General features: G+C 43.0%; 2 protein-coding genes across 3 annotated transcripts; one reads left to right on the forward strand and one right to left on the reverse strand.

The window, feature by feature from the left end:
- The first annotated feature begins 2,030 nt into the window (after positions 1 to 2,030).
- Positions 2,031 to 17,089, forward strand: aco1 (aconitase 1, soluble). Of its 2 annotated transcripts, XM_084546758.1 has the most exons (21): positions 2,031 to 2,121; positions 4,851 to 4,983; positions 5,066 to 5,234; positions 5,467 to 5,604; positions 6,242 to 6,311; positions 6,403 to 6,586; positions 7,457 to 7,596; positions 7,690 to 7,861; positions 7,951 to 8,051; positions 8,134 to 8,250; positions 9,310 to 9,469; positions 9,590 to 9,725; positions 9,815 to 9,899; positions 10,624 to 10,780; positions 11,041 to 11,165; positions 11,266 to 11,370; positions 12,039 to 12,181; positions 12,375 to 12,522; positions 14,539 to 14,661; positions 14,832 to 15,017; positions 15,110 to 17,089. In XM_084546758.1, exons 2-21 carry the CDS (start codon positions 4,878 to 4,880, stop codon positions 15,224 to 15,226), a joined length of 2,682 nt encoding a protein of 893 aa, XP_084402884.1. In that variant the 5' UTR covers positions 2,031 to 2,121; positions 4,851 to 4,877; the 3' UTR covers positions 15,227 to 17,089. The 2 variants fall into 2 exon arrangements, with proteins under 2 accessions (XP_084402884.1, XP_084402883.1); XM_084546757.1 differs by lacking the exons at positions 14,539 to 14,661; positions 14,832 to 15,017; positions 15,110 to 17,089 and having other exon boundaries at positions 12,375 to 14,488.
- A 4,084-nt stretch (positions 17,090 to 21,173) lies between these two features.
- paqr9 (progestin and adipoQ receptor family member 9) lies at positions 21,174 to 26,539 on the reverse strand. The gene has a single exon (XM_084557703.1). It carries the CDS (start codon positions 25,679 to 25,681, stop codon positions 24,542 to 24,544), a length of 1,140 nt encoding a protein of 379 aa, XP_084413829.1. The 5' UTR covers positions 25,682 to 26,539; the 3' UTR covers positions 21,174 to 24,541.
- Positions 26,540 to 27,350: the final 811 nt, after the last annotated feature.

Below are 27,350 nucleotides of genomic sequence, written 5' to 3' on the forward strand. Positions count from 1 at the left end.
GCCAGCCACCAGGGGGAGCTCTACTTGCTTTGGCTTCACTTTTGATGAGCTGTTCCATCTATATACAGTCTGTGGTCCAGGCATGTCACAGTCACAGTTAGCATAATGAATAAACTTGTGACAATCGGTGCAGAAAGGCAAAGGGCCCAAATGCAAGACATGCAGCAGGGAGCGAGGCAGAGTGAAGCAATAAAGTTCAGTTTAATAAAACTTACATTGGACAAAAGGCTCTCCAGAAATCAGGCAGGATGATCCGAACAGGTCCAAACTAGAAAGGTAATCCATCACGAGGCCCAAATGAAGAAGAAGACGGTCCCATCAAACACAATCCAACACAAGAGGATTCAAAAACTAAAAGCCAGAAACACCAGGAACAAAGAAACAAGAGACACGAGGAGAACATAAGGGAACTAGAGAGAACATTCAGGAACCAGCAAGGGTAAAACATCCAGGAGCAAAGCTGGAGAAACAACACAGGTGAAGCTAATTAGGAACCACAAGGGGAAGCAAAACTACCAGAAAGACACAGAGGCAAAGAACCTTTCAGATTAAAACAGGAAGTAATCAACATACAAAGAATAATGAACTGTCAAAATAAAAGAGGAACCGAGAAGGAAAGACAAAACTAAACACACAAAAATTATAAATACTAAAACAAGTTCAAAACTCGCTATCATGACTCCAGAAGAGGATTTGAACACTTTTGGTGGTTATAACTTTTTTCCATAACTCTGAGATTAAGGTCAGCGTGACCTGAACAGTGGTACTGACAAACAAAATCATCTTGTTATAATGTAAAGGTGGCTTTTTTTCACTATAAGAATGTCCAACAATAAATATCTGAACTGTTCGCCGTAGCTGTTTGGGAAGTCTTTATTTGAGGATCTTGGATTCAGTCCCTGGTCCGGGGTTCCTATCCTGGATTCAATCCCTGGTCCGGGGTTCATATCCTGGATTCAGTCCCTGGTCCTTGGTTCCTATCCTGGATTCACTCCCTGGTCCTGGGTTCCTATCCTGGATACAATCCCTGGTCCTGGGTTCCTATCCTGGATGCAATCCCGAGGTTCCTATCCTGGATTTGATCCCTGGTCCTGGGTTCCTGTCCTGGATTTGATCCCTGGTCCTGGGTTCCTATCCTGGATTTTATCCCTTGTCCTGGGTTCCTGTCCTGGATTTGATCCCTTGTCCTGGGTTCCTGTCCTGGATTTGATCCCTTGTCCTGGGTTCTTGTCCTGGATTTGATCCCTTGTCCGGGGTTCCTGTCCTGGATTTGATCCCTTGTCCTGGGTTCCTGTCCTGGATTTGATCCCTTGTCCGGGGTTCCTGTCCTGGATTTGATCCCTTGTCCTGGGTTCCTGTCCTGGATTTGATCCCTTGTCCGGGGTTCCTATCCTGGATTTGATCCCTTGTCCGGGGTTCCTGTCCTGGATTTGATCCCTTGTCCTGGGTTCCTGTCCTGGATTTGATCCCTTGTCCGGGGTTCCTGTCCTGGATTTGATCCCTGGTCCTGGGTTCCTGTCCTGGATTTGATCCCTTGTCCTGGGTTCCTGTCCTGGATTTGATCCCTGGTCCTGGGTTCCTATCCTGGATTTGATCCCTTGTCCGGGGTTCTTGTCCTGGATTTGATCCCTTGTCCTGGGTTCCTGTCCTGGATTTGATCCCTTGTCCGGGGATCCTTCCAGTCTACTCTACAAACTATTAGTGAGTCCTATTTAAAAACTTTTGCTGGTAACTCGATGACGTCATGATGATGTCATCACGATGTGTCACGAGGTGTCACGTGCACGTTAGCACGCACCAGATGACGTCATCTCTGCATTTAAAGAGCAAGTAGTTTTTATAAAAGATATTAAGAGAAGTATGTGTATATTATCACGCTTTCAAATTGCCAATTCATTAATATAATCCCAAGAGAAAACAGTTACCGTGTAAGTTCTCTTAAATGCTTTTCTTGTTTGTTTATTTTAGGAGAGGTTGCTTTTATTCTGAAACTCTAACCGGAAGTTGTCAGTGTTTTTACTAGTGGCGGAACAAACAACAAGGACTTTGACATTAGCTGGCTGTCAGTGTGGAGGCAACTCACGGTCGTGCTCTGCTGTATCCCCTCTACTGCACAGAGAAGTAAGTGAATAACATCCGAGGACATTTAGTCAAACGTCTCGTTTAACCGTCGCCAGCGCTGGTGGCCGACTTCCGCGTTAGCATGCATGCTAAACGTCTTGTGCTCTGTGTTTGTGTGTATGTTTGACGAGGAAGCTAATGCTAACACAGGCCTGTTAAATATGAATGAAGCACAGAGAAGAGGATGAGGGTGGTTAGAAGATTAAGAAGTTAAGCAAAATACCACATAAAATATATGTTTTGATTAGAATATAAGCAGAATTAAAGAATAAAAAAGGTATGTTAGTTTTTAGTATTTAGTTTATGGGCTGGTTTATTCTATACTAGCTTTTTTTTTACTGATGCCAAATCGATATATATATAAATATATTTATATTTTTCAGTAGTATACAAGACTTTTCCACAAAATCTTGTCTAAACAGAACCATAGAAGAACTTTACCCTAGTAAAAGTAAACTTGGAAAAGTTTTAAATGAGGAACTATTTGGTCAGAGGTTGCACAAACTACAAATGTCAACATTAAATGTCAGTTTTTGGTTGATCTGATATGCAGTCCCATAGAAGTAGTCATTATCGGTGCATTAACAGATGCAGCATGTTAATTATTGCTGTGTCATCACACTCTGTGACATTGGGACGTTGCCGGTGTGCAGGTTGCTCCGGCCACGTTACCTGGCTCCCACAGTAACGTCAGTATCACCAGTTTGACTTTTGCACCTGGCACTGGAGGTGCAGACTGGCGTTGCGGCCAACCAGCCAACTATGTGGACATTCAGGATGTGCAGGCCCAGTCGAGTGCTCTTTCACCTTTCACACAGATAGCGCTGCTCTCAAGGAAATCACATGCGGCCCGAAACAGATTGCCTGGATTGCTGTTTAGTTTCTGTGGTTTGCATATGACAAGGGCGGCTTGTCACACGTTTAGCTGCGCATTTTTTTTCCCCTGTTAAGATTTCGTCAGATTGCTTTAGGAGGCTGAGTTATGCAAGGTTTTCTAAAGCATGGGCTAAAAGTCCACTGACCCCCCCACCCACCACCCCCGGCTCCGACATGCATGCACTGCAATTCAAGTTAATCCATTTGTACACTGTGGAAAGATTGTAGACTAGCAGTTAACCCTCTTTGCACCGGCGCTGGATTTAGTCTCAGTCTTCAGACGAGTAAGATTATTAGTCATTTTTATCCGTCATAGATTTAGCCGACAAAAAGTCTTTGCATTTTTGTCCGCTTTTAATTACTACATTCAGTCAAACTGCAATAACAACATCCCTACTGGCGTCTTTAGCCTCCTGAGACCCGAGCTTTTGTTTTTAACAAATTATAAAACCATTTATTTCAAAACCTGAGCATTGCTGTGCAAAGACAGGATCGCAAACGCTGTTCTTCATTGCTCAAATATAAAACTGTTCAAAACTGTTCATATTTAAGCAAAGACAGGATTGCAAACAATGAAGTCCCAGTGTCCTCAAACGAGTACTTGCTAATTAGTGACATTGTAGCTTGTTATTATTGATAGAATTTGGTAAATTTGCGTGTCATATCAAGTTTATAAGCATAAATAAACAAGTTTCAACCGTAAAACTTGATGAGGTTTTGTACCATGTCCACTTTTGTCCCGTGATCGTCTGTAGAATGAATCTGCGGAAATGCTAGCTAACATGTTTTAACACCGATCAGTGTATTTACCTTTTGCTGCCACTAGACGGCAGACTGAAGTGTCTAGTTATGAGGACAACAGGTCTGATTGAAGCAGAATAAGCTGCCACAGACCTAAAACTTAATGTCCCCATATGAGGACGCAGGGTCTCTGTAGGATAAACAAAATTCATAAATTAAAGCCCAATAAACACGGCTGTTCAGAAGCAGCACAAAGCCTGAACACATATTCCTGAGATAACTTGTCTGCCAGTGCATAATGAGGTAAAACCATTAACACATTTTGAAGCAGAATAACATTTTGAATCTTAGTCAATCAATTGCAGGGTTGCAGCTTGAACGGTTCACTGTATTACTTTGTATTTGGACTTGTACACAAGAAGGATTCGTTCCAGGAACTACATTTATGGACAGTTTTAGTTTGCTAAATGCTAATCCATTATAGGCTACTGGTTAAATATGTGTCAGTAAAAAGTGAGTAGGCAATAACTTCATGTAGCGCATAACAGCAACTTTTAAAGAACTTAGGTAAGACTAATGACTTGCTAGTTAACTTACTGACCATGATGGAGGCTGCATGAATGTCAGGGTGATGCGGCGTCAAATAATCATGTATTTCGACACAGACCACAAGAGCTGTGATTGGTCCGCTCGGTAGTAGCATGTTTCCTGCTTTAGTATTTCCAGCTGCTTCTCCATCTCCGTAATTTTCGAATCAGTTGTTTTGGATCAATAAAGATGGAACACATCGAGGAAAGGTTAACTGAGGAGGTTCGGAGGCACAAACGTTTGTACGGCTTTGGCGAAATTTTGGCGAACGTTTCAGTCGCCATTGTTGAAAGCGAAGCAGGAAGTAGAAACACAAATATTAACCCGACTGCCAAAAAAGACGACGCGCCAACTAGTGTTTGGGTGGCGAGCGTATAAATGTCTCGCACTGGCGTAGGCTACGTACGTAGGTCACGGCGTCTATGTCCTGCAGTACTATTGTAGTTGATGAATATTTTTAGTTATATTATCTTCATGACATCCTGTTTCTAACCGGCTTATATTGTTCATATTTCTTCTTTTAGTACTTTGTACTTGACACACAGAGGAGGATGTCGGCAACTGTGAACCCTTTTCAACACATAGTTGAGCCTCTGGACCCCAGTGACCCAACACAACAGTTTTTCAATCTCACCAAGCTCGGAGATCCCAGATATGGTAGCGTAAAATCTTTTAACGGTTATGAAACCTCTTATCACTCTGTCTTGAGAGAGTCCTTCACTGTCAATCTCCTCCTCAGACCGTTTACCCTTCTCCATCCGGGTCCTCCTGGAGTCGGCCGTCAGAAACTGCGACGAGTTCCTCGTGAAGCGCTCAGATGTGGAAAGCATCCTTAACTGGAGGCAGACCCAGATGCAAACCGTGGAGGTGCCGTTTAGGCCGGCCCGCGTCATCCTCCAAGACTTCACGTATGTCCGGACTCTTTCTTTGCATCATCACGTCACAGATTTGGCCTATTTATTATTTTCTGAACTGAACTTTCAGACTTTTATTCAAACATTATCTCATAATGAAACGTTTTAACCTAAAGTCCAAGAATTCAGAAACTATTTCAAACTTTAAATCCTATTATTCACCACAAAATGTCATGTTCATTTATTCTGAACGGTGAGGTGAGTGTGCTTGAACTCTCTTTTTCAGCGGTGTCCCTGCCGTGGTGGACTTTGCAGCCATGCGCGATGCAGTCATGAAACTCGGCGGCGACCCAGAGAAGATAAACCCGATTTGCCCCGCCGACCTCGTCATTGACCATTCCATCCAAGTGGACTTTAACAGGAAGTAAGACCATGGTCGTCAGAGTCGTTCTAGCGTAGGACCACCATCGCACCATGAGTCTATAGGTCAGGGGTGTCACAACTCATTTTAGTTCACTGGGTCACATACAGCCCAATTTCATCTCAAGTGGGCTGGGCCAGTAATATAACGGCAATAACATTTAAGATACATAAGTGCTATTTCAACGCATTGCTGTCATTTAGTTTAGTTCTGGGTCTGTTTTGTTGTGTAGTGTTGTGTTAAGTCCACAACTCTTACTAAATCAGTGCAACCCCTAGTGGACAAATTAGGTATAGCAGTTACTTTTATAGATAAAGCTACAAGGGCTGTCCCGCTACAGACTGGCCCTGTCCAGGGTGTACCCCCACCTCTCGCCCAATGACAGCTGGGATAGACTCCAGCCTCCTGACAAGTATTCAACCCTCTCGAATACGGAAAATGTCTTCTACTTTTGTACAAATTCATCCGATGGGCCAGATTGGACCCTCTGGTGGGCCGGTTTTGGCCCACGGGCCATATGTTTGACACCCCTGTTGTAGATGATGCATTAGTATGGAAATAACTACACTATGACCACCATTTACACCAGTCAGACATAACATTATGACTGCTAATCTTGCTTTTATTTTTTTTCCTTTAGGTCTGATAGCCTCCAAAAAAACCAGGACCTAGAGTTTGACCGCAACAAAGAAAGATTTCAGTTTTTAAAGGTATTAAATTGCGTCCATATCTGCTAGGTTTTAACCGTGTTGCGGCCACTTCAGTGCATAAATGTGATTCCTCTTCTCTGTTTATTCCCAGTGGGGCTCTAAAGCCTTCAGGAACATGCGCATCATTCCTCCGGGTTCGGGAATCGTTCACCAGGTCAACCTGGAGTACTTGGCCCGGGTTGTGTTTAAGAACGATGGATTTTTCTACCCGGACAGTTTGGTGGGAACTGACTCCCACACTACCATGATTGATGGCCTGGGCGTCCTGGGCTGGGGTAAGATAATGCCGTATGTATTTAACACTTAAGTCAGGGTAGTTTAACTTCTAGAGTACAGTAGAGCAGTCAGTTTGGAGAAAGAAATACACCTTCTTAATATTCATCATGTTGTCTTTTTAGGCTCTTATACAATGTTTAGACTCTCTGCCTCTCTCAGTTTCATTTTCAGCAGCAGTCCGTGCAAATATATTGCACCGCATTATGTACATCGATCAGGCATAACATTATGACCACCTTCCTAATATTGTGTAGGTCTCCCTTGTGCCTTCAAAACACTTTTACCTCATCAGAGAATGGACTTGGGCTCTCTGAGGGTGTCCTGTAGTGTTTGGCAACAGGACATTGTTAGTGGGGGGTCTTTGAGGGCAGGGGCCTCTGTGGATCATCCCACAGATACTTGATCACTTTGGGATCTAGTGAATTTGGAGGCCAGGTCAACACCTTGTGCTGTTCTTCATGTTTTTTGAGTTGTTCTTAAAGCGTTTTTGTGGCTACGTCCTGCTGGGGATGGCTGCTGCCATCAAGGAGTGTCATTGCTATGGGGTGGGGGTGCCTGGTCTGGTCTAGGTGGGTGCTACATGTCTACACCAATGAATGAATGCCAGGTCCAAAAGTTTCCCAGCAGAACATTGGATTTACACAAGATGGTCAATGCTTTCTCCTGTCAGTGGTCATAATATTGTGGCTGATTGGTGTAGTTTAGGGCAGACTCCGAGTCAGTCAGCTTCGAGTAACTTAGTCGTAGCGGTCTTCATTCGGTTGTCTGACCATTAAGAATTTAGTCGGACATATCAAGGAACCAGTCGACCTGGACACTACCACCCTAAACGTGTTAAGTCCTGAATAAAGTTTTCCTCCAACCATCAGGTGTGGGTGGAATTGAAGCGGAGGCTGTTATGCTGGGTCAGCCGATAAGCATGGTGTTGCCGGCGGTGGTGGGATACAAGCTGTTTGGGACCCCAGACAAATTCATCACCTCCACCGATATCGTCCTCACTGTCACTAAAGTTAGTACGAACTTTTTTTGTGCAACTTTTACAACACGAGCGTTGATGGTTTTATTCACCACATCTCTTCTTGCCCCCCTTCTGCACCGTCAGCACCTACGTCAGGTGGGCGTCGTGGGGAAATTTGTGGAATTCTTTGGCCCGGGTGTGGCTCAGCTGTCCATCGCCGACAGGGCCACCATCGCCAACATGTGTCCGGAGTACGGGGCCACCGCCGCTTTCTTCCCCGTGGACGACGTCAGCATTCAGTACCTCCAGCAGACCGGTGAGTGTCCATCTGTACGTTGGACATGTGGAGCCATCATCGAACGCCACGTTTGATCTTTACCGTGCCTCCTTTTTGTCCGGTTTCAGGGCGAGAACCGGAAAAGCTGGCCTACATTGCGGATTACCTGAAGAAAGTGGGCATGTACAGGGACTACAACGACGAGTCTCAGGATCCAGATTTCACTCAGGTCGGCCTCTGCCTCGCCTCAAAATGTTCTCTGTGTTTTATCACCGGTTACTCACTACTGCTCTCTGTCTCTGTGTCTTCAGGTTGAACAGTTGGATCTGAGCACTGTGCTTCCTTGTTGTAGTGGTCCTAAAAGACCTCAGGACAGGATCCCTGTTTCGGAAATGAAAACAGACTTTGAAACCTGCCTGGGACAAAAGGTAGGTTCTGGTATGCCCTCAGTTATTAAACTTTCTAAACCTGCACACCAAACCAATGTTGTGTACGGGCCAAAAAGCTGCACATGAACGCACCACAAAGGCTATAGCCTCTGGGCTTCATTATGTGAAGAAGCCTTAGGCACACATGCTTTTGTAAGTGTTGGGGTTCTACTTCCTTAAAAGGTAACTACTGTTTTTTACAACCTGGACCTTATTTCTGGCATGAAATACGGTTGTTTACTCACCCATATAACTTTTGTGTAATTTGTAGTCCTTCGGGAGATATTTAGATCCGCGTATATCCATATAGTGGGAGTGAATGGGGCACCGAAATGCAGCCTCAAAATAACACTTTATCTGCCGCGAAACTCTTTCATTTCACCAATATTTTGTTATCGTACGCTAGTGCGATAACAAAAGGTCCCGGGTTGTAAAAAAAAAAAAAAAAAAGTTCCCCTTTGACTTTTCAAGCTAACTTTGCTAGCTAGTGCTTATAACGTTAAGCTAGCTCATGTCTCGCGTCTGGAGTCGTTTCCTTCGGGTTTTGACCGACTCTGTTTAAATAATTCTAAATCTCCGTGGTCTAAAAACATCCAAAGCACAAACATCGGGTTTTTAAAAAGTAGTGGCAACAGAAAATTTGTATTAGCGGACAAATAGCTTCACATGCTACGTGAGTTGTCCGAGCCGTTTTGTCCGTCAGGTTAAATTCAGAACAGAGCAGGTTTTGAGAGGACGTAAGCACGATGTTGTTTGAAAAAAATATTTCCGATTCATTATTAGACCATGGTGGAGCAAATAAGATGCTAGCGGGCCGCCATACTGTTAGCATTGTGTGGGAATCACTGCATAGGGCCTCACGTGATTTAATGGAGGAAGACATTACTTACAGTATCTACTAAAGAGGCACTGAGTTTTAAAATAAATTAATAATCTTGACCCTGAATCGGCTTTATGATCGTCATAAAGGCTACCGTTAGTGTCTCTATGTTAGTTCTAGTTACTTTATTTGCCCTGGTCGTGTGTTAATTTGTTTTTTACCGTATGTGACGTCTACAGCAAGGGTTCAAGGGTTTCCAGGTGGCCCCCGAGCGACACAACACCGCCGTCCCCTTCCAGTTCAATGGAAAAGAGTACACGCTGAGCCACGGCTCGGTGGTCATCGCCGCCATCACCAGCTGCACCAACACCAGCAACCCGTCTGTCATGCTCGGAGCAGGTGGCTATACTAGTTATAATGAAATCTAATGCGTGCTGTGGGGTTTATTGTTGGTTTATATATGCTAGACACTGCGACTGACTGACTGAAGGATAAACTCTTTATTCTTTTTTTTTTTAGGACTCCTTGCAAAAAAAGCAATAGAACTGGGTTTGAGTGTGAATCCGTACATAAAGACCAGCCTGTCACCCGGCAGTGGAGTAGTCACCTACTACCTAAAAGAGAGCGGTGTCATGGACTACCTCTCCCAGATGGGGTGAGTTGCTCAAATGATTGTTTTTCACTGGACGTGTGTTTCAATCCCACGTTCGCTGCACACGAATCAAGTGGTTCTGTCTCTTTTAGATTTGATGTTGTTGGCTACGGTTGCATGACGTGCATCGGAAACAGTGGACCGCTCCCAGAGCCAGTGGTGGAGGCCATAACCAAGGTACCAATCATTATACATCGATCAGGCATAACATTATGACCACTGACAGGAGAAGTAAACAACATTGACCATCTTGTGACAATTCAGTGTTCTGCTGGGAAACTTTTGGACCTGGAATTCATTCATTGGTGTGGATGTTACTTAGACATGTAGCACCCACCTAGACCAGACCAGGCACCCCCACCCCATAGCAATGACACGCCTTGATGGCAGCAGACATCCCCAGCAGGAGGCAGCCATAAACAAAAACGCTTTAGGAACAACTCAATAAAACTTGAAGAACATCACAAGGTATTGACCTGGCCTCCAAATTCACTAGATCCCAAACTGATCAAGTATCTGTGGGATGATCCAAAGAGGCCCCTCCCCTCAAAGGCCCCCCACTAATAACACTGTGTTGCCAGACACCATAGGACACCTCAGAAGGACCTACATAATATTAGGAAGGTGGTCATAAAGTCACCCAGGTCATGGTATATATCCAAAAGCATTAAATAAAGGCAACTGGACTTTCAGGAAGAGGTTTCGTCTAAGTATCTTCTTCAGTTGTAAAATACTGGTGGACGAGTTGGTGTTTAAATAAGAACATATACTTTGATGAGTGGTAGAACATCTTCAAGAAACTCTACAAGTCCAGTTGCCTTTCTTCAGAGTTTTTGAAAAGCGTTCTTGTTGTTTATCCAGCTAGGCTAATAGCAATTAATTCCATTGATTTGTGCCTCAGGGGGATCTGGTTGCTGCAGGTATCCTGTCGGGAAACAGAAACTTTGAAGGCCGAGTTCACCCCAACACCAGAGCCAACTACCTGGCCTCTCCACCGCTGGTCATTGCCTACGCGATAGCCGGCACCGTGAGGATAGACTTTGACAATGAGCCCATTGGTGAGTTTAGTATTTATTTATTAATTTTTTTGGACTAACTACGTCTGAAATCACATTATTATCATCACTGACGGTAAAACAGACCTACCAGACCCCTTTAAGCTACTGGTGTCTGCAACAGGCTAGAGGCTCCGGGATGTTACTAACATAGCACACCTGGACCCTGCTGTAGAATTTGTAGAATTTGCGGATGTGTTTAAGAATTAAACGTCCTTAAAACCTTGAAAACTGACTTTTTAAGCAATGTCCTCTTTCTGTAGCCACCAACGCAGAAGGCAGAGAGGTCTTCCTGAGGGACATCTGGCCCTCGCGAGAGGAGATCCAGGCTGTAGAGAGACAGTTCGTCATTCCTTCGATGTTCCAAGAGGTCTATGAGAAGATCGAGGTAGCGTAAGCGTTGGCTCGTCGGGTGGAGTGAATGTACAGTAGACGTAAGATTGACAAGTTCCTCTCCTTTGGGTCTCGCTTTGGTTTGTTTGCTGCAGAAAGTGAACGAGCGCTGGAACACTCTGGTGGCTCCCTCTGATAAGCTGTACACCTGGGACCCCAACTCAACCTACATCAAGTCACCACCGTTCTTTGACGGTTTGGTAAATATACGCACCATCTCCAAGTTTATAAATGTGAAAATCTAATACATAAAACCTGAAAGCGTATAGGCAGGATACTGTCTCAATAAGAAATTGTAATTATGATACAGTCCCAGCTATTTAAAACAATTCATTCAGTCCGTCTTTAAATTACCGTAATGACGCTAATATTGGATTTAGCATCATTACGGTAATTTAACGATTCAGCGATGTTATCCTGTGCATGAATACTAAACATAAAGCTGTTGAGACGTGGCTTTCTATGGACAAATTAATGTAAGATTAAATAAAGTATTAGCAAATTTAACTTTGCTAGCTAGCTCTTGTAAAGTTAGGCTAGTTCACGTTACCTCCGGAGTCGTTTCCTCCAGGTTTTGACCAACTCTCAAAATAATTTTAAATCTCTGTGGTTTAAAAACAATCGAAGGCATAAAACGTCTGGTTTTAAACGTTGGCGGTAACCAACCAATGTCCAATAATACCCTAAATGAGCCTTAAGATATTGAAGATGACTGTGTTCTCCAAAGTAGACATGACACAGGACAACCAGAAATTATTTCATTATAGAACTAGTGCTGCTAATAATGGAGATGATTCCGAAGCATTTAAACTAAATACTTTTAGCATCAGACTGTTTTGTCATTGTGAATCACCTTGTCTCCATTCAGACCATGGACCTGCAGCCTCCTGAGTCTATACAAGACGCCTACGTGCTGCTCAATTTGGGAGACTCGGTCACCACGGACCACATTTCTCCTGCGGGGAACATCGCCAGGAACAGCGCTGCAGCTCGCTTCCTGACCAGCAAAGGGTGAGCGTGACCGCCTTTGACCACAGAAGCTATGTCGCTACGTGGGTCACCTTCCATGTGTGTCAACTTCTGCTAAAAAATAGAGATGTCCTGATCAGTATTTTTTAGAAAACAAGTAGAAACAGTACTCTGAGTGGAACTGGAATAAGCCTTTATTGAAATCTGTCTGCGCTTCCTGCTTGTGTCTTAACAGTTTGACGCCTCGAGACTACAACTCGTACGGCTCTCGTCGAGGGAACGACGCCATCATGGCCAGAGGGACGTTCGCCAACATCCGCCTCTTCAACAAGTTCCTCAACAAGCAGGCGCCGCAGACTATTCACCTGCCGACCGGCGAAACGGTCAGACTGCAGCACCTTTCTACCGCTGACTTAAAAAGAACATTTAGAGCTTCAGGAGCTAATATCAACGTACTCGTTATTTTTAAGATTAACCTTCAGTCAAGAAAACATCACAGCAGGGCAAAATGCAGTTCAGGGAAATATGTTTTCAAGATCCTGTTCATGTTCTGTCAACTAGTAGTGCCAGCTTATACACCGATCAGCCACAACATTATGACCACCAAGGCTGGAAAAAAGCATCATTTCACAAACTACAGACCTGTCTCCTTGCTCCAACAATTTGCAAAAATACTGGAAAAGCTCTTCAACAAAAGATTGGACATGTTTTTAGAAAAACACAACATTCTTGCTGAGAATCAGTATGGGTTCAGGTCAAAAAGATCAACATCATTGGCAATAATAGAGGCAATAGAAGAAATCACAAATGCAATAGACCGTAAGCAAAAGGCTATTGGAGTATTTATTGATTTAAAAAAGGCTTTTGACACAATTGACCATGAAATATTAATCAAAAAGCTGGAAAGATATGGCATCAGGGGAATAGTGCTGGATTGGGTGAAAAGTTATTTAAGTGGGAGACAGCAGTTTGTGAAACTGGGTGATAGTGTCTCTTCTTGTTTGGACACTGCTTGTGGTGTCCCACAGGGGTCAGTGTTGGGACCCAAGTTTTTCATTTTGTATATTAATGATATATGTAAAATCACTAAAGTGTTGCATTTTGTGTTATTTGCTGATGACACAATATTTTCTGCTCTGGGGATAACTTACAAAAATTACAAAAGGACATCACTACAGAAATGAACAAACTAAAAATATGGTTCGACAGAAATAGGTTATCATTAAATCTGAGCAAGACAAAATTAATGGTCTTTGGTGATTGTCCACCGAATTCAGAGGTATTAATAAAATTAGAGGGAGTTAAAATAGAAAGAGGTCACGAAATTAAATTTTTGGGGGTAACCATAGATGACAGAATCAATTGGAAATCACATATCAAACATGTACAAACCAAAGTCTCAAGAAGCATTGCAATAATAAACAAAGCAAAAAAGGTTTTGGATCAGAAATCACTTCACACTCTTTACTGTTCCCTAGTCTCACCATATTTTCAGTACTGTGCTGAGGTTTGGGGCAACAACTACAAAACATCACTACAGCCACTAACCACCATTCAAAAAAAGAGCAATACGAATCATACACAACGTTGGCTATCAGGAACACACAAACTCTTTATTTCTACTGTCCAAGCTACTAAAATTTACAGACATTGTGGAATATCAAACAACTCAAATAATGTTTAAAGCTAAAAATAATCTTTTGCCAATAAATATACAGAAATTATTCATTATGCACGAGGGGAGTTATAATTTAAGGGGAAAAATAAACTTTAATCTAACTTTAACAGGTTTTCGATGGGGTTGAAGCAATGTCCAAACATGAAACGGTTTAAAACGAGGTACAAAGACACTATTTTTAAGAGGTACAGGGATGAGGGAGGTGTTGGGTAGCACTAAGTGTTATTAGGTTATTGTCTCCTTTGTTTTTGTTGTTTTGTTTTGTTCTTTTTTTATTGTTTCTCTTTGTGCATGTGTGTATGTGTGTGTGTATATTGTATTAAGTGTATATGTAGATTATGTTTGGTTTTTTGTTTTGTTTGTTTGTTTTTTATGTTTTTTTTGTAATTCAAGTCAGGAATATATTTTATTTATCTAGAAGTATCAGGCATATCTAAACTAGTTGCAAGGAAGCTTGGTATTGTCATTGATTATTTAAAGAGAAGGGGGTGGGAGTTTATAAGTTATTCTTCTTCTCACTCCTTTTCGAATATGTATATTTAAATGTTTTGCCTTACTTTTCTTTTTTATTTTGGTTTGCATATTCGAAATAAACACTTCAATTAATCAATCAGTCAGCATCACAAGGTGTTGACCCGGCCTCCAAATTCACTAGATCCCAAACTGATCAAGTCAACATGAATTGTACTAACATTTCATGTTTCCTCTCTCTGTTTTCCAGCTGGATGTGTTCGATGCTGCAGAGAGGTACCGGCAGTCCGGCGTCCCGCTCATGATTTTGGCAGGGAAGGAGTACGGATCAGGGAGCTCCAGAGACTGGGCGGCAAAGGGTCCCTTTCTACTGGTGAGCTTCACTTCCCGTCAGCCTCAGCTGTAACTCAAGGTCCACATAGCACCTTCCTATAGGTGTTTATCAGTGGATGGAGTTTGCTCTGTTGCTATAACGTCAGCTCAGCATTGAACTGAAAAGAGCAAACTCCATTCTCTGATGAAGGTTTGTTTTTTTTCTCGTAGGGCATTAAAGCCGTTCTAGCCGAGAGTTACGAGCGGATCCACCGGAGCAACCTGGTCGGGATGGGGGTGATCCCTCTGGAGTATATGCCGGGCGACACCGCCGACAGTCTGGGGCTGACCGGCCGAGAGCGCTACACCGTCGTCATCCCCGAGCAGCTCACGCCCAGGATGACCGCCGACGTCAGGGTACGTTACGGCCTGAACGAGGATGTAGCTTCTTCTGTTAAATAAAGAGTTTGAATTGTGGATTTTTTTTTTTTCTTCTCCCGCCCTGGCAGCTCGACACGGGGAAGACGTTCCAAGTGCGGATGAGATTCGACACCGACGTGGAGCTGGCGTACTTCCACCACGGAGGGATCCTCAACTACATGATCCGCAAGATGTCTGAAAATTAACGGTTTTTTAATTTACCTGTAGTGAATTCATGTAGCGGCTGGCTGGAGAACAGCCTCCAAGAATAATCAAGTAATTTCCCTTCTCTTTTTTTTTTTAGTTTTTGTATGAAAATCTTGAAAGCCATTGACAGAAAGTTGATTTACAGCCACTACATATATAACAATATTCTCATTGTTGAGAATGCTGCTATTAGTCTTGCCAGCTGAATATAGATGAAATGTGTATAAACGGTAACCATATGTAATGTAGATGCCAGAGGTAAAATGTTTTTGGTTCACCTTTAACCAGAAGTCCTCCAGTATTTCATCTTCCTACGAGTAGCTAAGTCCTAACTTTGTCTCTCGGTGAGACAAGCGTTCAGAGATGGCGATACTTTCCTTTTATTAGATTTGCATCTACACTAGTACAGAGGATTATTCCATTTCCTGGGTGATCTGGTCAGCAAATGAGGGCACAGGTGAAAATACATTCCAGCTGTTAACGTACCGGTCCACAGATGGCAGTATTCCACCAAATGAAAAAGAAGAAGCTACCTAAAGTGGATAAAACAGGGCTGGTTTCAAAGCATACACTGTATATAAATATGCACCAAAGTGATGCTAGTTTTTCCGAGGATATGGGCGGCGCCATCTTGCGACTTTGGAGCCGCTTCACCATAGATGGATGGCAGAACTGCTTTTCAAAAGTGAAGTCAAAGCAAGTAGAGCTCCCCCTGGTGGCTGGCTGTAGTATAGGTCATAAGCTCCTCCCCTCCATAATAATGCATGGGACAAAACTAAAACACAACAAATACACGTCAAATAATCTTTTTCAAAGACGGTTTCTGTCGTTTTTGGTAGTTAATATAATGTTGATGCATGATCAAGTCTATATTTTCTGGATAAGTTTCCTTTTAGTTATTTGACTTTATAGAAACAGGATGTGACATAATGGCGACCACCAGTTGCCATGCCAATTGCTCCATAAAGCCGTCCCCATGGGACTGTGAGAATTGTAAAACAAAAAATTTAAAAATAAGTCCAGTGTATAATCCAACATTTCCTTGTAACCGGTGGAAGTAGATCAGAGCGTAGTATTAAATAAATGAAAACACGAGTGAGTCTGGAGGAAGTGGGGGCGGGGCATCGATATCACGGCTCCACGTGGTTCCACTCTCGGACCATACTGATCAGACTCTGGCTCCAAAGTTGTAAGATGGCGCCGCCCATATCCCCCAAAAAATTGCATCAGTTTGACCAATTCGAGGAAGTGGAGACGTGTAGTCCATATTTATGTACAGTCTATGCGTTCAAACCTTTGAGAAACAGGAAATGCACAACACACTTGTCGGACCTCAGGGATGCACACACACAGCTGTGTTTTCTAGAGAATTTCTGGTATTTTTTTTTTTTTTTCTTAGCACATAAAGCACTGAAGCATTAACGGTAGAAGTGCCAATATAGTCGTCAGCCACAGCTGCAGATGCAGAAACACGACCCCAACCTGACATGAAGCAGTGATTCCATAGAAACGATGTTGAGCTCTAAGGTAGTTTTCCTCTGGATTGTGTTGGTGGAAATGGTTATTTTGGTGAGGAAGCCATGAATCAGTGTGAAATGTGGAGACTGTAATAATACTCTTCTAATTTCTGCCATCTGTTTTTTTTTTTTTAATAATTTATGCTCGTCTGAATATTTGATCTAAATCGATGCCTCTTTGTTCCCGAGACATTCCCGCGCCTCATTGTTGTAAAAACCTGCTTTTTGTCCGCGTGAAGCTCGTTTCATTGACTGCCTTAACTTTGTTTTACGTGACTTTGCTTGAAGGTGCCGATCAGGTTGATTATGAACGTCCATTAACAGAATAAAAGGTGATTTTTGGAAGCGTTGTCCTCGTCGTTCTTTCCAGTTATAGTTTCTTTTTTTGCGTATTTTTAGCTCAGTCTCTGGCAGTGATCTCTGTTGGAATGTTTTTATTTAATACGCTGATGAGGTAGGAGCCTTAAAAATAGCTCCTGAAAACCTTTTAGTTCCATAAATAGACAGCGGGCTGATTGTACGCTGATCTCACTGATGTCTGGAGAAGAAAGTGAGTCTTCAAGCAGAGCTGTGTCTGTACATGATGTAAAGACAGAGGGGAAATGTCTAAAGTAAACTGTTAAAGCTGTTTGGTGCATGCAGCTGCAGAAATCAAGTTTTTTGGGTTCCTTAGACTTCATTTATCCTCAAGGGGGTATTTGCTTGGTCACAGTAGCTCACTTTTATTCTATTTCTATTTTTACGCTTTACACCTATTTTTCTTTTACTAGTGCCTGAACATAAATGAAGCTATTACTACCGGCTGAGTTATATAACTTAAATATCTTTCATATCTGTATCTGTGTGATGAAGCAACTGGAAACTGAATTTCCCTCAGGATAAATAAAGTATATATATCTATGAATACTAATATACCGTATCTATGAATTTACAAGCCAAAAAAAAAGTACACACAATATATAATCCATATTATTGCACCATATCATTTGTCGTACCTATGCAGTATGCTAATTGTGCTAATACATGCTAATTTTGTAAAGATTTTTTGCTTATTTTATTTTACTGGATTTTTATTTATATTCTATTTTTTAATTTTATTTTCTGTTTTTATTTTATTTTATTTAGATTTCTTTTATGTTTTTATTTTATTTTATGTAGATTTTATTTTCTTTTATGTTTTTATTTTATTTAGATTTTATTTTGTTTTATGTTTTTCTTTTTACTCATGATTCTCGTATTTTGTTATATGCAACTAAGCTACTGTGACCAAGTAAATCCCCTCTGCGGATCACTGAAGTCTAATGTCTGTGACATTATTTAATATTATTTAAAGCGTTTCAGAGAAAACTAGATGTGAGGTGTTTTATCCGAGGAGACTTCTCTCTCTTTTTTATTATCAGATCAAATGTGAGTGGGCCATTATTTTTTTCTCCGCTTTGCCTCATCAGTTTGGCACATTCATGAAGGTCCGAGTGCCAGAGAGATGAATTTGCAAAGAGTGAAAACGACATAAAAAAAAAAAGTCAGAGTCAGTTTTAGTCAGAGTTGAGGATGTGAGGCAGCGCTGAAACTCACAACTGAGCAGCAGATGGCAGCAATGTGCAGAAATTACACTTAAACATGAAACTGTTATGCAGAGAGATAGTTCATTAAATGCAAACACATGTATTTCTGGAGTTGTTGTTATTTGCAGGTTTTCACGCTGTTATCCTACTGACCCAGTTTGGCTTGAGATCAAAGTGGGCTGTATGTGGCCCCCCTGAACTAAAATGTGTTTGACAGCCCTGGTCTGGTTCCAATTGTTTCAATGACGTCTGAGAGGAAGAGAACTTGAGGTACGGGATGGTTCCAGATAACAGCCTCTTTAATTCAACATGTAATCTAAGTTCTTTGAACCTACTGGAATCTGGAGTCTCAAAGAAGTCAGAAGTTGCTTGTTTGATGTAGAGAGTAGAATAGTTGGTGCTGACGGACGCCACTTAATGACACCAGACTCCAGGAACCCAAGCGGTTTAGGCCTGACACCTTCATCGCCCCTCGTCATCACCCCGCCCTTTCTCATTCATTCTTAATTACTCTCCACTCTGGACTCCTGGATCACATTTACTCTTGTTACCGGAGCCGATCGTATGTATTCATGTGTCTGGACCATTGACCATCTTTGTTTTAACTGTAGTTAAAAAAAAAAGCTGTTGATAACACAGATATGTCCTTCCAAACTTTTTATTTGTGTATAGACAACACCGTATCACCCTGAAGGATGCTGTAGGTTTCCATCCATTAATGCCATGTTAATATTAGGAGTTATAGGGCAGTACACCAATCAGGTGTAACATTATGACCACCTTCCCAATATTGTGTAGGTCTCCCTTGTGCCTCCAAAACAGTTGTGACCCATCAGAGAATGGACATGGGCCTTCTGAGGGTGTCCTGTGGTGTCTGGCAACAGGATGTTGTTAGTGGGGGGGGGCCTTTGAGGGGAGGGGCCTCTGTGGATCATCCCACAGATACTTGATCAGTTTGGGATCTAGTGAATTTGGAGGCCAGGTCAACACCTTGTGCTGTTCTTCATGTTTTTTTGAGATGCGTCCTGCTGGGGATGGCTGCTGCCATGAAGGAGTGTCACTGCTATGGGATGGGGGGCGTAAGGGTGCCTGGTCTGGTCTAGGTGGGTGCTACATGTCTAAGTAACATCCACACCAATGAATGCCAGATCCAAAAGTTTCCCAGCAGAAGATGGTCAATGTTATTTACTTCTCCTGTCAGTGGTCATAATGTTGTAGCTGATCGGTGTGTACCAGTGAGGTGGAGTGGAAGCTTTTGTTAATGTTGAGGCTAAATCTATTGTTTAATACACTTCTTCCACGGCCTCTACTGTTTGAGACAATTGACTGGACCATCAAAGACACTTGGCGGATTTGTGTAGTTCATGTTTCAAGGGTCTTTTGTTTGAGACAGGGAGATGGAAAAAGTCAGAGCGGGGGAGGGGTGGTGTAGTTTGACACGAGAAGCCAGCTGCTCGTGTTGCACGAGGTGCAGAACACCTACACAAAAACAACGCTATGCACCAGGCTAACGTCGAGGAAGTGCTGGACATGCAAAACAGCGGAGGTAAACTCGTTTGAATTATTCAAACTTTCAGCTGAATTTACGTCACACCCCTCTTTAGTTCGAGCATAAAAGTCTCTGGCAGGTCGCGGCAAGTTGCGAGACTCGGCCTGTTCCGGCTCAGCGTGGTTGAACTTTACACTCGAGGAGCGGGTCAATATTTGGAGCATTAGTGATGTTTGCTCCCGTCACACCGTCAAAAAACAACTCAAAGACAATCCTGTTTCTTTGAGTAGCATAAGGAGTCAGGCCCAGCTTAGCATAGACCTCTGAAGAGTGACAGTTCATTTAAACTTAAAATTATGCAGGATTGAAGGCTGCTTTGAGTGAAAAGCACAATATGCACCCTTAACAATTAAGTAGCTGTCTGTCCAGGCATTATCCACTGCCTTATTTGCACTGTTGCCCGTTTTTGGATTATGCAGGAATTAGACTGAGTCAGGGACTGACAAAATGGGGACAGTCTGCCTCTCTTCTTACCCCCCATCACTCTGGAACAGGGTAAATCTAGACTCATCAGACCACATGACCTTCTTCCATTGCTCCAGAGTCCAATCTTTATGCTCCCTAGCAAATTGAAGCCTTTGTTTTTCCCAGTTAGCCTCAGTGATTAGTGGTTTTCTTAAGGCTACACAGCTGTTCAGTCCCAATCCCTTGAGTTCCCTTCACTTTGTACGTGTGGAAATGTTCTTACTTTCACTATTAAGCATAGCCCTGAGTTCTACCGTTGTTTTTCTTCGATTTGATTTGATTTCACCAAATGTTTAAGTGATCACGATCAATCAGGATTTACTTCCAACCACATTTCTTCCTCAGAGATGATGGTTCCCCACTATCCTTCCAGTTTTTAATAACGCGTTGGACAGTTCTTAACCCAGTTTTAGTAGTTTCTACAATCTCCTTAGATGTTTTCTCTGCTTGGTGCATGCCAATGATTTGACCCTTCTCAAACAGACTAACATCTTTTCCACGACCACAGGATGTGTCTTTAGACATGGTTGTTTAAGAAATGAGAAGCTACTCATTGCATCAGCTGGGGTTAAATAACTTGTTGCCAGCTGAAAGATAATCACCCATGCAGTAATTATCCAATAGGAGGCTTGTACCTATTAGCTTAGTTAAATCCAGGTGGTGACTTGCAACTTGCATGTAATGCAAACACGAATGTCCAGAAACTGATGGTGAATAAAAAATTTAGGTCAAAAACTAACAAATGTCCCTTGCACGGATAAAAACCACGCAAAATGAAGTGTTACTAATGCATTTGTGCGTCCACAATTCGCGATTTATACCTTTTATGATAAACCTCTGCACAGTAAAATGAATGAACAGCCACAATCACAATGATTCTCCGTGTAATTTATTCAATAAAAGTCAACTCAAACATATCATGAGTACTATTTGATAAATTAGTTACATAAAATAACGGGGGGAGGATTTACAAACCACCACGACGCTCCTCCTCCTCCACCTCTTCTAGTAATTCATAATTAAACGCATTTGTGTAAATAATGTATTAGAGTCTTTCTTCAGTCACCCTGAGTACGTCACTGGGTAAGATACAGTAGTCTGTAGAGTCTGACATTCACATTCTGAACACTGCTTTAACATTAATAGATTCAAGTCTGCTTCATTTCCAAGACGTTGCAGTAATGCTTCTTCTCAGTGAGAGAGTGATACGTGATAGAGGTAGAAACATCGCTTTAACATCCGATACCTGATGAAGCTCTCAGACGGTTCATTAGAAAAGCACTACTTCAACCTGAAATGTGTCGGAATCAGTACAGTACTACACGGCTGAGCCTTAAAGGAACATTTTTGCGGAGCTTCAAAGAAGCTTTTAAGTGCACCATGAACAGCATGATTATCACAGCCGCGCACAATATGGTCCTTGTCTACTGTCGCACACATGCAACCAACTTCCGTCTCTAATAATTCTCCCTTGTGCAAGTGAACGCAGCTAAATTTAGTACACGGCTTCTGGAACTAGACAACATCACGTCATCGACATACGTTTGACATCAAAGTGTGAGGTTGCAATTTAAAACTCCCTCTGGGAAAGACGACTAGACATCACAGAGGACGTGACAAACACACATTCTCCAAAGCGCCGGTTTATACCTCTGCGGGACATAGACGGCGTAACCTACGTACGTAGCCTACCCTGGCGCAATCGTCAGTCTGGCTCGCTCTGTAAAAACGCCACCCAAACGCTAGTCGGCGTTGTGTCTTTTTTTATGCCAGTCGGGTTAATTTTTGTTTCTATTTCCTGCTTCACTTTCAACAGTGGCAAATGAAACTTTCGCCAAAATTTTGCCCAAGACGAATCATACAAATGTTTGTCTCTCCGAACCTCCTCAGTTAACCTTTCCTCCATGTGTTCCATCTTTATTGATCCAAAACAATTACTTTGAAAATTGTGGAGATGGAGAAGCAGCCAGAAATACTAAAGAGGAAATGCGCTACTACCAAACGGACCAATCACAGCTCTTGCGGTCTGCCACTGGTCCGCATGGTAGTAGCGTATTTCCACTTTACGCCATGACGTGTAGTTACATTTCCGGGGGAGGTGCACGTCAGGCTACGCCATTAGGGTCTACGTAGGTTCTGGGCTACTGATGCAGAAGTATGAACCGCGCATTACAACTGACAGTCAGCAGCTCTACATGTTCAGCATAGACACAATGCAAGGAGGGTCCCTTGAAATCCAGGTTGCTCCACTCACATCACATTTTTTTTTTTATGACAGAAAGTGCAAAAATTTACAGAAAATAACGTAACAAGCAGCTAAATGTGACAACAGATTTTAGAAAATGCCAGCAGCACTTGTTGGCATCTATGAATTCTGTGGCTCACATAATGCCCATCATTCAAATAAGTATGTATGCAACAATATACTCTACCTATTTTCCTTTCATTTGGGAAAATTAAAAAAGCTAGTTACTAAAAACATCTGGAAAGGCAATGTTTTTTTTTCATTTTATCTTAACACCTTCTCTCTGGACAATCCACGTCTACTCGACGCGCTGTTAAAAATACACGACACTTTGATTAAAATACCGCAAACCTGATCTGAATATGAAGCATTGTGCAACAAAAACAGGGTTACTCAGGGTTGGGGTTAAAAAAAAAGAGGAAGAAGATGGAAGGAATAATTGCTCTTTTCGCAATTCAGAGCAAGCAAATTAAGAAATGCTAGCTTCATCGGTAAGGTTATCATTCAACCTACTGTAAGTAGTCATGTAGCCTCAGTTTCACCAACTATTACGTTAAAGTCATAGTCATTTTCTACGTCAGCTAGCTTGTCTGTGTCTTTTCCTGTCTTTTTATGGGGCTGCATAAAATAATTGTTGTTGTTTCTTCGGTTATTTTGAATTATTAGTAGAATATGAAGCAATTAAAGTGGCAAAAGATTGTGTTTTCATCATTAAAACGAATAATTTTGTTGAGGCCGTGCAAGAATTTTAAAAGTAGCTGCAGTTAGAGGTTGTTTTTTGTTTGTTTGTTTTTACAAAAGGAAACCATGCTCTATGACTATATAATCATAATAATATTTAATCGAGTGCAAATCTACGCAGGAAGTTAAAGATGTACAGTTATATCATTCTTGATCACCACTTTTTTCCAAACTATGGCTTTTAGTCTGGGGGGCTGCTGATCATCACATGACATGAAAACAGCAGCAGCCAGCCCCTGGCTTCGTTGTCCTCATTTCATTCATGTTCACAAAGCAGGGGTCTTCGTATGTGAGCCGCCGCTCTGATATGTTTGAGTGCAAAACATAAAAAAAAAGATACGTGCACCCACACAAATGGCAAATGTACCCCTGCATCGATAATACACCTTTCACATCTAAACAGTCCCATTGTTCTAAGAGAACATCAGCAGGACATCGTCATATGTTTTTGTTTTTTTGTGTGTGGTAGTTGTCCTTTAAGATTTGAGCATGGCTTCTGAGCAGCAGGGCGAGTTCAAACTGCCCCCTCAAAGTGCAAAACTTTAAGACCGATACGAGCCCTCGGCTATTTCTGTTGACGTCTGCGAGGCGGCCGCACTTCCTCCCGCAAGGCTCACTTGCAAGAGAGGAAGTGAGACTTGCCATGTGAATGTTCAAGGAAGAGATGGTACGGTTAATAAAGGTCGGAAAAAAAGGATAAATTCAGCGCGAAACAATGGTCAGCATGTCTGCGAATCAGGTGAAGGGGAAGTGTAACAGACAAAACAAAAAGGACCTGACGGCAGACAGCTCATCAGAAACTTCTGTAAATGGTCCCACGGACTTAAAAGCCAGATGATTCAAATGTTGAATGAGCTCTCCTAGGTAGCAACATTTTGTACTTGAGTGTACGGTCCCAAGAGGTAGTCATTATCCCCACCGCTCAAACATCCTGTTGGAACATGCTGGAGCAGCTCTGGGGGAAAGAACTGGCAAGGACTTCCAATATCCACTCAAGCAAACAGCAGCCACCCTGCGGTGAACTCAAAATATAATCCTTTCGTCTCCTGTTGTCCCCAGTTTCCCTTTACGAAAGCTTCAAAGGGCTCACAAAAAAGGGGTTGGAACGTATAAGGGGCTTGGAATTGGGCGGGGAGTTGGGTATTGTTTTCTTGTGCGATTGTCTTTGTGGTATGGCTCTATGTGCATGTGCAAATCTTCCTTCACAGTCGAGATGATGAATGCCGCTGCGATCAGTGACACTTCAGGTATTTCTTGGGGTGTTCCTTTTCTAGCTGGTCCCTCTGGGGTCCATAGATGCAGTTGGCATGCCAGGAGAACCACATGATGATTGAGATAATGGTGGTCTGGAGGAGGAGCATCACTCCGTAGGTGGAGGTGACGGTAGGTCCAGGTAGGCGGGCGAGGGTGGCGGGGGGCAGCAGCAGGTTCGGGCTGAGCAGGATGGCCCTCACCTCGGCCTTGATCATATGCAGCTCGTCGAGGATGGACAAAAACGTGCAGCAGTGGAACCACTGGTGGCTGTGCCCCCAGATGTCGAACCGACCCGGGGCCAGCCGCTCGGGCAGCTTGCTGATGTTGAAGACAGCCGACACCACCAGCCAGAGGCAGTGACGGTAGAAGAAGCCGGGCATGGAGGTGGAAGCAGCGAAGGATGAGGAGGAGGTGGAATAAGGCGACCTGGTGAGGAGGCGGTAGAAGATCGGCGTGGAAGAGACGAGGAACGGGAGGAGGAAAACCAAGGTCCGGATGATGTATCGATGCCGCCTCCACCTTTGGCGTGTGTTGCAGCACGATAAGACGCAAATGATCGCCACAACACAGGCGCACGGGATGTAGAAGGTGTCGAAGAACACCGAGAACTCCGGCATTGCATAGGATGACGCTGCAGGTTCGTGCGTCGAGCCGTTGTGGCCTCCTACTTCCACTATCCCTGCCCGAGGATGGATGTAGTAGTAGTACGCCAACGAGGATCCGACTGTGTAGGCGCTGATGGTGCCGTAATCCACAAAGAAGCAAACTTCTCTCACCACCAGAGACATCGAGTTCAGCAGGTGGGCCATGCTGCTGGCCATCAGCAGACAGAACACCCCGATAAAGTAGTTCCACAACGGGTAGAAGAATGAAGCATCGCAATTGGGCGCGCCTTCCCAACCAAACACCTCCACGAAATAGTAGAAGAAAATGAAAACTGGGAGGAAATGCGTCCAGAAGTTGCCCGTTTCGTTGGTAGGCCTGAAAGCTGACATCAGGCATTCCCTCAAGCTGTAGTTTGGGAAGCGATAGCCGGTCAGGATGAAGTTTTCGGTGACCCGGGGCGGTACGTCCGTGTACCTCAGAAGAGGCAACGCCTGGCCGCAGTTCAGAATCATGATGCTGACAGATCACTTGGCCCAAAAACTTCTTTGCGAAGCACTTCGGTTCTTATTGCTTGGCTCCTGGCTTTGTTGCTGATCACGCCGCTGTTAAGATTCGCCGCCTACGAGTGGATAAGGCATCTACAGGGCTGCCTGAGAACCGCCACCTTTGATCCCACCTTCCAACCGCAGGCCTCCGGAGCTCTAGACTAATCCAAAGAGCGGAGCCAGCGCACCTCGAGAGAATAACAGGCTTCCGGCCACTTTCTTGGTTAATATTTGTTTTCCGTTTCCTCTTTGACCCAAGTCTACTTATCAAAGGTCAGCAAAAGGTTCGGAAGCAGTGCAAACCTGTCTTTTTGGTCTTCTTCTGTTATTTTGCATAGGACTGCACGGAGGATGTCTTGTCATGCATAGTGGAGGAGCAGCAGCAGCAGCAGCAGCAGCAGCAAATACAAATGAAGGTCACTTATTGCAGTGGTACAAGGTTGAACAGTATCCACACAGCTGAGATGCGTCCTCTATGCTCCGTGGTATGTAGGTCATGCTGGCCATTAGGATTATATCAGGCTACTGCAGGCTCCTGTTCCCTCCTGTTGTTCCAGGTCCCGTATCCTGTATCCCTTCGACTTCAGCTCATTCAACTCCCATTCCGTTGCAATGCAGGCGGCTTGCAGGGGAGATTAAATCCCTCGGGTTTGGAGAACAAAAAATAAAAAAAATTAAAAAAAATCGTGCTGCGATTAGTCCTCAAGGTCATTTTCTGAAAAAAATTAAAGATAACATTAAAAACGCGCGTAAATACTGTGAATTTGTCGCGCTCTCGGACACGGACGTTTGGCTGAAGGCAGCCGGCATTTCGGCGATACAGTGAAGAACGGGACACTAACTGACAGGTACTGGCGGCAAGATGCCCTCACTGTAAGAGAGAGGTTCCGGTTGTGGCTTTCAAAATAAAAGGCGTCGCATACTAATAAAAAATTTTCAAAAAAAATAATAATGTGAAAAAAATGTGTCTGATTACTGATATACTTAATAGGGCCTATAGCCAAACCATAAATTGTGAAGTTTAATTGTTTCTGTGATGAGCTGAGACAGATTGACAAACTGTCAAGCACGTATATTATAAATGTAAGCAAACTATTTTGTCAGTTTTTACAGGTTTTAAGACGTGTATTCTTTTTAATTACTGTTTGTTTACATAATTAAAATAAAAAATCGCAACCAGTCTGATGTTTAATACTAGGCTACTTTAGTTGGGATATAATTTACGATTAAATCAGTCTGTTTACTGTCTCCATGTGTAAATATTGTTATTATTTCTCATTCTGACACACTCTCATGTTAACTTGCATACTTTTAGGAGTTTAGTGCCTGCTTATGCAATAGTCGAGCCTTGAAAGCTTTATTTTGAAGGCGGTTCCGCTCAGCTTCCGGTCTCGTTCTGGCTCTCTGCGTGCCCCGAGGCAACGGAATTGAGTGTTGAACTAATTCAAAGATTTCAACAATCTGCTTGCGCTTTATTTGTTTTATTTTCCTTAGTGGTATCAGCTGTTGTCTGAGGAAGAGATAAACCGAGAACAAGAAGAAACCCATAGAGCTCCGTAGCCGTAGACCTTTGCCGTGTTCCTCTTATCTGCTTAAAATGCACAGTCCGTTCTGTTGGGTAATCCTGTTACAGCAC

Source organism: Chelon labrosus, assembly GCF_963514085.1.
Source record: "Chelon labrosus genome assembly, chromosome: 1".
NCBI lineage: Eukaryota > Metazoa > Chordata > Actinopteri > Mugiliformes > Mugilidae > Chelon > Chelon labrosus.

What these genes read in the sequence shown, in the direction of transcription:
- paqr9 (XM_084557703.1), bottom strand. Translation starts at nt 25,681, where the DNA reads ATGATTCTGAACTGCGGCCAGGCGTTGCCTCTTCTGAGGTACACGGAC.
- aco1 (XM_084546757.1), top strand. Translation starts at nt 4,878, where the DNA reads ATGTCGGCAACTGTGAACCCTTTTCAACACATAGTTGAGCCTCTGGAC. An exon ending in AAACCTGCCTGGGACAAAAG is followed by an intron (nt 8,251 to 9,309) that starts GTAGGTTCTGGT and finishes TGACGTCTACAG; the next exon opens with CAAGGGTTCAAGGGTTTCCA. An exon ending in CGCTTCCTGACCAGCAAAGG is followed by an intron (nt 12,182 to 12,374) that starts GTGAGCGTGACC and finishes GTGTCTTAACAG; the next exon opens with TTTGACGCCTCGAGACTACA.